Source organism: Trichinella spiralis (genome assembly GCF_000181795.1).
Source record: "Trichinella spiralis strain ISS 195 chromosome Unknown Scfld2, whole genome shotgun sequence".
Classification (NCBI taxonomy): Eukaryota; Metazoa; Nematoda; class Enoplea; order Trichinellida; family Trichinellidae; genus Trichinella; species Trichinella spiralis.
In genome coordinates, this window is record NW_003526941.1 from 5,321,605 (window position 1) to 5,332,207 (window position 10,603).

The window sequence follows — 10,603 nt, forward strand, 5'->3', positions numbered from 1 at the left end:
CTTCATTGTGTAAAAATATGTTCAAAGCATTCCAAATCCCCTAAGTTCATAGAGAGTAGAGAAAAAGTAATTACATATATAATAAAGTTTACTTTTCCTGTAGCTTCCTGACGGCCATTTATGCCACCAATATTAATCGGTTTACCGGTCACGCATGCGTATGCATCTTTATCCACGTGGCCTAATCAGAATGGGAAATGCTTCAATTCATTTTAAAAAAGTAAACACTGCTCAAATGCAATAAGTTGGAAAAAAAACGACAATTCGCTTTTCGTAACATAAACCAAACGCAACATACAGACAGTAGCGTAAAGAAAGCGATGTGAAATTGAAATTAAAACTAAGCATTCGAAATTTGCTGTTAAAAGTTTTCAACGATCACGAAGTCACGAAATTAATTTCAATAAATTTTCGAAACTGAATTTATTAAATACAATTGTGCAAAATAAAAAGAAAATTGTACAACTCATTCGTAGCAATAAATAACATTTGTCAGTTTGAGTTGTAGTATACTGTTCGTGAAAGTGCTTTTAAAAAATGAACTTTACACGCAGTTTTGCACAAAATGCAACAAATACGTTTTATTTGAAATGTATAATATATGTTTTAATTATGAAAGGAGAACTTTCAACCTGTTAAACAAAACATAATATTGTTCAATTGTTCAATAGTGAAGTATAGTTGCACTACAGTCATCAGATTCAATAGTTAAAACGAATTTGGAAGGTAACTGTTTCTAGTATTGTTTCAAATTGAAAATGGAAAAGCATAAGCAATTTTTTAAAACGTGCTTATAGTGTGAATGAAAATTTAAAAAAAAGTTTCATTTTACGATGAATGAAAATTGAAATTTCAGTCAGTTGTTTATTCAGTTACCAACGAAAATAAAGATCTGTCAAAGTGAACAGCACTGAAAATGTTTTTTTTTGATAAAGGTTTCAGAAATGCTAGCAGTTTACCAGACAAAATGCTGATCAACGTAAACTTGTCAATTGTCGTATGCTTTACAAAACTTTGTACTTCCCATATTGATTGGTCAGTAAGCTTTCATGAAAGAAAAATTACATTAAAAAGTTCAAAAAAAACAATTTAACTTATCAAAATGCGATAACACACCAGAGATATTAATTTCCATTTCGAACGAGATTCTTAATCTCACGGTCAAATCTAATATGTACTTGAGCATCGTTGACAAGTGATGTTAAGGTACAGTATTAAAAACAGTTTTTTACCCAATTTGTTGCAGGAAATGTAATTTTTAAATGTTATATGAGGAAATTTGCTCGAGATAAATTTCTTCGTGATTTCTAGTTGGTAGAAGCAATTTTGAAAGGAACGGTGTTCGTGTTTCAATTTTTAAAATAAGCATCCAACAATAAAACGCGTGCAAAGTGTTGAAGCGCGTCAACTCAGTCTGTTTCGGTTACCTCGTATTGAAGCGTAAGTGCTAGCTATCCATGCCATTTCTTGTTCACCAGTGCCCATATCTGGAGCTGGTACATCGCAAGCCGGACCCAAGTAACCTTTTTCGGTGAATTCAGTGGCCAGTTTCCTGGTTATACGTTCCAGCTCGCCTTTGCTATATTTGGACGGTTCAATTCGAACACCTCCTTTGGCACCTCCGAATGGTACATCCACTACGGCACATTTAATGGTCATCAAGCTGGCCAACGCTTTGACTTCATTCTCCTCTACGTCAGGAGCGTAACGGATCCCTGTATAGGAAAAAAAAGCAGATACAAATGAACCAATTTGATTGGAAACATTGTAAAGAATTTTTTACCTCCTTTGCAAGGATTGAGATGTCGGCTATGCTGACAGCGCCAAGCGTGGATCAGTTCTACATCGCCGTTGTCGCGTATAATTGGAAAATTGAATTTTGTCACACTTTCTGGGATTTTGATTTTTTTAAGCACGCCCAGACGAAATTTCAATTCGGACAGTGGAAGATGTTTCTCTGCTCTCAGCCGACGCTCTACAAGCCGAGAGCTTTTGTCGATGAAGTGTTCGACCATTTCGAAGTATGTCGGTTCCTGAACACTGCTAGCTGTGGTCGCTCTTTCGACATTGCTCCTGATGGCTTGTTGCCTCAGTCCTGCCGTCGTATAATACTGTCGACCAGCTAACAATAATTTGTTCATTTGCGCAAACGTCGCACAAGCGGAATGCATTATGTTGCTTCTGTGAAAAGAAAAGAAAATAATCAACCAACTAACCAACTAACGACAAGCAAGGATTACTACAATAGCTGCGCTATTTATTTAACTGCATGTGAAAGCTGGGCGTGGTCGCATCAATATTGACAACGGGGTGAAGTGTTGGAACATTGCCAGTTGAATTATTCGAGGGTGAACAGCACGCGGTTGTTACGTCAGCGGGATGAAACGTGTTTTTGTCGTTTCCAAAGGGGAAGGAAGAGCGTCATGCGTCAGCTAGCGTAGAAGCGGCAAATTTGAGACGAGATCTGTCGTCGTCCAACGAAACAAAGAATCTATCCAAGATCAGTGAGTTATCCTGATTTTTAAAAGGTTCTGCTAATTTTGAAATTAACAAATTGCTCGTCTGTTAAACAGTTTTTTTTCTTAACAATCCATTTAAAACTCAAAACTTAATACGAGAATCCATTAACAGCAGCGACTGTTTTTCTGCTTTATCATGCATCATGGTCAACATTAATCAGGCTAAATTGTTGAAGCGTCTTGTTGGTTTTCGTTGAATTTTTTTTCAAAAATTATTCAATAGTTCAGTAGAATATTATTTATTTTATGTATAAAATTACTTTTGTTCAACTGTAAAAATGAGAAAAAAGAAATACGAACGACTGACTGTTCACTTATTCAATGCATCGAAAAGTATACGTGTTTTGAGTCAGTGTGTTTGTTTGTATGTAATAAATGCAAAATAATTTCCAACTGGATTGATGGAATTAAATTTTCAAATTAAATGTTACTGTCATCAGATTGATTATTTTGAAATTCGCAAAATATTTGATTTACAATTATAATTATTCGGAAAATATTTTACTTATAGGTATGAAATAGAAGTTTCGTTTTAAAATGCAGAAATTTACTAAAAATCTACAATTCAGAATTCTAATCAGAACAAGTTAGTTGCATGTAAAACAAATTCATCGAATGAACACGCCAGAAGATGGTGCACTGGAACTTAGCAAATCTGCTCAGAATGTTGTTCTGAAGTACAGATATTATACGTTCAAACACCACCATGAACTGTAATTGTTAAAGAGTTTTAAAGTAAGTTATAAAAACGGTTTTTTTTAACAGTCTAACTGTACAGTATAAATTATGTGTTAATTCATTTTTAAGAAATTTTTTATATAAAATAGCATATTGTGAAAATATTATTAAATCAATGTTGAACATTTTGAAATTGTAATTTGTTGAAGATATTTTTGATTAATATTAAACTTACATTCTTTTAGAATACTGTAATTTCTTTTGTAACTCGTTTTTTGCTTATTCTGTTTTCAGTATTATTCTGCCCCAATTTAACGTGAAGCAGGCATGCGTATGCATAAATGAAAAATATCGGTTAATGGCAGCGGTTGAAAATAAAAACAAATAATATTATTAACTAGACAAGATTAAATAAGAACAAATCACAATTAAATATTCTTGAACAAATAAACTTGGTATTTTACTATCTGAGAGGCGTTGTGTAGTATGTTAAATTTAGTAGAGGCACGAGACAATTTTTACTTTTTTAGCTTTCCACCTTTCTTATCATTCCATTAAATCGGTTGAGGAGTGCACTTTCAACGCATCCGTCTATTATAAACTCTGATGAATGCGGAGCCCAAGTTGGTTCTTTGTTGCATATTCACATAATTTCTTTTGCTTCAGTCGTTTGTTACTCAGTTGTTGTTTCAGTTTAACTCGTTCGTTTAACACAGGTTTGTACAATATTTTCAATCAAATTCAATGTAATGTATATAACACGAAAATAATTAGTGTTGGTGCTGGAACTTTAAATATTTAATCAGTTTGATAAATCGCACTTAAGAGAACTGAATGATTTGCAACGATATATTTACACTTGTCTATGAGGAAGTGCATGCTTTCCGTTCGAAAACATTGCAGCGATGTTTTGCCGTAATTCAATTTATTAATTATATATATTATTTATTCATTCATTCATTTATATGTTCAGTTGTTTATTTATAATTTTAAAAAATGCTGACAACTAAGTAAAGAAGTTCCATCGTTTCAGCGGATTGTTTTTTTCTGAAATACAACAGTGTACTGTAAGTTTATGTATTAGCATTGGTTTAAGTTATTTAATGCATACGTTTTGAACGCGGAATGACACTTAAAATACTTGAAAATTGTTAATAGGTAAATTATTTATTTATTTAACTTAATTTCAGCTTTCCGATTATTAAAGTATTTTAATTGTTTTAAGTTGTACCTGCATATCAGTTACTGTTTAACACTCAGTGGCACGGGTTTGGAGGACGTGTGGTAAGTTCCTTAAACGATCATTTGTGTGAGTATGAATTATTTTTGCTTAAATATGAATTGAAAAATAATAATTATTTATATAATTTACTGTTCATCAACGTATAGTTGGTATTTACACGTCATTTTTTAAGATGAAATGTGTTGGTCTTTTTTTAATTTCCAGCTAGATTTTTAGGCTGCACATTACGAATTGAATTGAATCAATAATTATTGGTATCTGGTTAAAGGAAAGACGTTTAACTTCAGTTTTGGTTTATAGCTTTTCGGAATGGTTGAATAGCAGATTTCATTGATACTGGGATTGCGTATGTAGCAGACTAGTCTGCTTGGCGTATTTTTCAATGAATGCTAGTTGGGTATGCGGATGCAGCGTTTGTTGTTAAAATGTCGCAGTCGACGTGTTATAAAGCACGGCGTATGAATGGCTTAATTTCGAGCATCATTCCGGCGCCAGGCAGCGTTGCCGTGCCCGCCACTATCGCTGCGCCGGTCAGTGGAACTTTGGTCAACGTTGGCACACTTCAGCCGCAAAAAGCCGGTCAAATTGTCACCTCTTCATATGATGAACATTGTGCAGACCAAGAAACAATTGCTTCTGCCAGCAGTAATGTCAGCACATCGCCGACGACGACAGATGATTGCTTAGAGGATCCTATTGACTTGCGCATCCGAAACGTTGTTACAATGTTCAACGTATGTTGTCATCTTGATTTACACCACATTGCCATGCACACTTGCAACGTTATTTATGAGCGTTACAGAGGCGTTTTGATTTTTCAAATCAAAAAGCCCAGGTGTTATGTGAAAATGTGGTCGTCAGGAAAGATAACCGTGTCGGGTGCACAAAGTGAAGAAGAAGCGCGAAAGTCGAGCAGAAGTGTTGCGCGGATTGTTCAGAAAATTGTGGGACCTCGAGTTCGCTTTGCCGATTACCGAGTGACGAACATTATGGCGACTTGTAAGCTGCCCTTCGGCATCCGTATACCGAATTTAGCTACCGAATATCCCCGTGAGTCTAGCTACGAACCGGAATTGAGCATTGGTCTAGTTTGGCGAAGTGCTTCTCCTAAGGCGACGCTGAGAATCCATTCTACGGGTAGCATTACCATTACCGGAGCGGAATCGCAGGCCGACATACTGACAGTGATGGAGTCGCTGTATCCGATTTTAGTTCGGTTCAAGTGCAGCACAGTGGTTGCCCGTCAGCTGAATTTGCCGCCCGGGTCAAAAGTTTGGGAAAACGATCTCGATGATGATGTCTACGACGACTGCGACCAGGATGTTAATTTTTGACGAAAGCCACCGGCCACTTTCTCGCATTTGTTTTTATCTTCTAGGTTACCTTTTGTCAGGTATATATATATATATATATATATATATGCTTGTCGTACACCAAAAACAATGGCTTTCATTATTTTTTGCTTCACGCTCATTGACTTTTGGATTTATTTATTGCGAATTGGTATTCAATCTTTTTTTTTTCACGTTCATACACACCTATCCATTTACATCTACACACACACACGTACGTACGTATACATACATGTATGAATATACGCTTATTTATTTATTTATTTATGTTAATTTATTTTTTCTATTTACGAAAAGTTACTTGGCGTCTTGGGAACTTGATAATGTTTACGTTTCTTCATCAGTGTCTTTTTAATGCTTTTCTCTTTAAATTGTGAAGTGAGAAGAAAATTTAGTAAATCCCTTTAGTAAAGAAGAATCGTTTGTGAACGTTGCGTTTATTATATCCGCACATTGTGCTATTTCAAATATTGTAGATGGTAATTATTGTGCAAAATGTTTTTATTTTTAGAATTAACAGTACTATTTTGAAGGGAATTTCAATTTCCGTTATTCTTGTCCTGGCTTCTATGTTTGTAAAATTTTCCTCGAGAGCGGCCTACTAGTGGCACCTAACCTCCGCACAAAATGCAACTGTTCAAGCAACTTGAAACTTATAGCTTCCGTATGGTTTTCAGCACTAATTAGGAAACTGTATTACATCCATTTTAGAATTTTAGAATAATAAGACAACTGACATTTTATAATTGAAAATAATTTTACGTAATGAAATTTATTAATTGATTGCTAAGGTAATTCTTCTAAGCAGATGTATTCTTTCATGTCTGTTATTATTGTGTTAAGTGATCTTTGTCTTTTTATATTTTAATTAGCAGTGTAAATTGTGAAACTTTATACGGAAAAGCAAACTGGGGAAAATTTTTTGTAAAATAACATTCCACACGACATGACAAACCAACACGTTAAAGTAGTTGTCATAATAACATGATATATTTTCATAACAATGTAAGGATCGATTTGACAAACGCTATCCGCTGACAGAAAATTCTTGGTACTGATTGGTGAGTTTTGATTGTTTCTTCCGCCTTCAAGTCTGCAAAGTAAATTTGTCGTTCTTCTTTCTGGCTTCATCTGTGCGGCTGTGCATTGTACTCACACTTATGCTGCTGATTTGCATTGATGATGATGTACTTGTCATATTTTACGCAGTCTCGCCAACTTTCAAAATATTATACTGTGCAGTGAGTCAAGAATATTGAATGAAGAATTGTATAATAAATTGTCCATATTATGCGTAAGTATGTTTTTGTTATGCTTTTCAATGTTATGAATGGACGCGTTATTGAATGATATTGATGTTGATTTATCCACATTTGAAGTGCATGGCAGTTTCATGGATAACAAATAAAGCATGTTGACATGGCAGCGTTGACATTTGGTCATTTGGTTTTTATGACCAGCACGTGAAGAATTAAACAAATGTAAAAATTTCAAAGTCGAAATTTTTTCTGAAATGATAAAAATTTGAAAGTTACATTTAGATAACATTCATTATTAGGGAGCACTGTCTGTGAAGCTAGCTTCACACCATCAGTTAACAGCAGTGAACGCTTCTCGATTATAGTTTCTGGAATCTCCTGATCTGGTTTTGAGACTATATTTTAAAATATATTCAACAATTATTAAACTAACTTGTGGTATGGAATTCAGTTGTGGCAAAAATGTTACATTTTCATCGACTCTTGCAAATGGTAAGTATCGATTTTCTTATTTCACAGATATTTTTAAGTTGATTATTTTATTCCTGCTTAGAAACCTAAGCTATTCTTTCTTATTAGTTTTATTTTCTATTCTGGAGTTTCTAAGACAATGAAGTATCGAAACTGTCGGAAGATGCATTCTGCAGTGTTAGCGATTATTCACTGATAGCTTATTTGTGTTCCTTTAAACGGAATAAACTTTGCTCTGTTCGGTCAAGTCTAGGTCACCTTCCTTTTATTTTACTTAATTCTTGGATCATAATTACTGTAAAATTACATATTGACTTTCAAGTGCAAGTTATTCAGCAATTTGTTGATGTTCATTAGTTACTGTAATCTACCGTAGTGAAAAATTAGCAAGGATCTTCAGTATTTAAGAATAGTTGATTTGGGCTTTTGAATATTCCATATCCCATACTATGTTGATGATGTCTCTGCTTTGCACGGATAAACTGTAATTTTTAGAATAATCAAGAATAGAAATGTCAGAAAAGTGATCCGCTGTAGTTCTGGTATTTAAATGGCATTGGTCTCTCTTGTTGCCTTTATTATTGACGGCAGTTCGGCAGTTTTCTTCTGCGTGAACATGTGCGTATATAATCTGTAGACGATTTAGAAACAATTCCTACAATTTTTCGTTATTGAAATGAATAGAATCGAAAGTTATCAAATGAAAATAGAGAGCGTATAAGAATTGTATTTTTCATTCGATTGCACATTATCTGTTATGATGATTTCAGAAAATCGAAAGCAAATAAACGGAAAATGCACCCATAAAAATTTTCATGAACTTTCCAATATAAGCAAGTACAACGCCTAATTTTTATTTCGTTGAGCAAACATAATGTAAAATCACATTATTATTGAGCCGTATACTAGATAGAAGTATACAATATTAAGGACTGTATTACTCCTCACATCTAGATACCATTAGATAACCCAAATGAAGCAGAATGACTATAGTTGTTAATTTAGTCCAAAAGCTGTGGTCAGGTGCAATTATTTTTCATCATTGTTGGGCGTCGACTCGTTAACATGCAAATTTTCAACAGTCGCCTTGACGCTTGTTTGCTTTGCATCTATAGCATACCACAAGCCCGAACTTTTAATATGTGTGTGAAACTTCATTTAATTTGTTTTTTAACAATTCAATGGCATCTATCGTCAGGAATAACATAATTATTATTATTGTAAAGTTGCAACTCATTTAACCCGTTTCCTGTGATTTTAGATTAAAAGTCGTGAAAATTTTTGTTTGCTTAACGTACTGAAAAGCAGCTACAGTAGGACTTGTTTACGAGAAAATGTATGCAAATTTTTATTCCACTGCTATACGTACGCTCACGTGGCTTCAGTTCAAGGCGTATGGTGTACGGTGCGAGTGCAAAGGAGTTTTCCCTGCGATGAAGATCATGGAATAACATTGTAAATGGCTTTGATTTTTTTTGTATGATTATTACATTATTTTATTTAATTAATTCTTGTACATTCAGAAACACGAGAATGGAATATGGACGTGAACGATAAAAAGACTGCGTGTGGTAAGTTTGGCATGTATAACGGTGCCTTATTATCACTAACCGCCCAGTTGCTTGTTTCATTTACGTGGCAAACACAACTAGTAGCGTCGTAAAACGTTCTCTGAATTTATTGTGGCGTTAATTAGTTGTTGTAGTTGCCGTTTTTAATTGCAGAAAAGTAATTTGCTTTTCAATTTGTGTTGCTTTTCTTCCAAAAATTGTGTATGCTTATTTTGTAAATGTTACTTTTCAGTTAAAATCCACTTAATTAATTAGGTAAGAATTGATCTTTACGAGAATTTCCATCTTGCTTAAATTACTTTGAACAAACACTGCGCGCGTTGTGTCCGTCCCTTAAGCACATCAACAGCTGTTGCAAATTACCTTTTCAGTAGCCAAAGCAGCATTTGAGTGAAAATCTCTTAATTTAAAGCGTCTCTTTCAAAGAAATTGACTTGACTTTTTGTGCACGTTGTTATTCTATTTTGAAATTTTTCTGACATGCGGCGGGTAGACATGTTTTGTTTAAGTCCATATTTTTGTTATAGTGTTCTGTCAGGTAGTTTTTATTTTGGCTAAACGGGGGCGACACGAAGCAGAACGCGGACAGTACGAAGTAGAACAAAAGAAGACAGCAGGTGCATGCGGTTAGCCGTCGGTCCGAATTGTGTTAGTCTCGGCGGCGGATAATTCGAAAGGGTGAAGTTATATTTTATTTTAATTAAGTCAACGACAAATTTACATGGCTGAGTTTTGAATTAGTGCGGTACCTGTGACCTATCACGCAGCAAAATTACTGTACGCAATTCTTGTGTGTTGAAATAATTTTTGAACTTATTTTGTAATTTTTGTTCATCTTTTGTTTTTGTATTTTACATATATATTTATTTTTATTTAGTTTTTGAAACAAAATTATGTTTACTTTTATTTTTATTTTTTTGAAAATGTTTTTCGTTTTAATTGATTGAAACTTTACTTTTGTCTCTTATTTTGCACATTCTTATTGATTTTTTAATTTTTCCAATTACTATGTATATTATTTTATTTTGGCATTAGCTCAATAAAATTGACAAATAAAACTTTGCGTATACTACCACTCTTCAAAGGGCGGAAGAGGGGGTGGCAGGCGGGTAAACCACTCTTCAAAGCTTACGGAGCTCAGTTTCAGACTCAAACTTCTACGGAGCTTAAAGATAGTTTGTATATATATATATATACGGAGTTGAAAGACAGTTTGTATATATATACAGAGTTTAAAGACAGTTTGTATGTATATATATACGGAGTTGAACCACTCTTCAAAGGGCGGAGGAGGGGGTGGCGGGCGGGTATACGGAGCTTAAAGATAGTTTATATATATATACGGAGTTGAAAGACAGTTTGTATATATGTACCGAATTGAAAGACAGTTTGCATATATTCCTCACGGAGTTGAAAGACAGTTTGTATATATATACGGAGTTCAAAGACAGTTTGTATATCTACACGGAATTGAAACAGTTTACAGAAGCTCCGTTGACAGAAAGTTTAT

At 34.2% G+C, this 10,603-nt stretch overlaps 3 protein-coding genes across 3 annotated transcripts; 2 read left to right on the plus strand and 1 right to left on the minus strand.

Moving 5' to 3' along the window:
* Window positions 1-2: 2 nt before the first annotated feature.
* Window positions 3-2,171, minus strand: Tsp_05783 (glutamate dehydrogenase). The gene is made up of 3 exons (XM_003380013.1): window positions 1,784-2,171; window positions 1,428-1,715; window positions 3-181 (listed from the first exon to the last, which is right to left on the minus strand). The coding sequence occupies exons 1-3, from the start codon at window positions 2,169-2,171 to the stop codon at window positions 3-5; spliced, it is 855 nt and encodes a 284-aa protein (XP_003380061.1).
* A 963-nt stretch (window positions 2,172-3,134) lies between these two features.
* On the plus strand, window positions 3,135-4,680 carry Tsp_05782 (hypothetical protein). The gene is made up of 5 exons (XM_003380014.1): window positions 3,135-3,232; window positions 3,492-3,564; window positions 3,728-3,824; window positions 4,423-4,481; window positions 4,657-4,680. Exons 1-5 carry the CDS (start codon window positions 3,135-3,137, stop codon window positions 4,678-4,680), a joined length of 351 nt encoding a protein of 116 aa, XP_003380062.1.
* Window positions 4,681-4,826: 146 nt separating this feature from the next.
* On the plus strand, window positions 4,827-5,774 carry Tsp_05781 (TATA-box-binding protein). The gene has a single exon (XM_003380015.1). It carries the CDS (start codon window positions 4,827-4,829, stop codon window positions 5,772-5,774), a length of 948 nt encoding a protein of 315 aa, XP_003380063.1.
* Window positions 5,775-10,603: the final 4,829 nt, after the last annotated feature.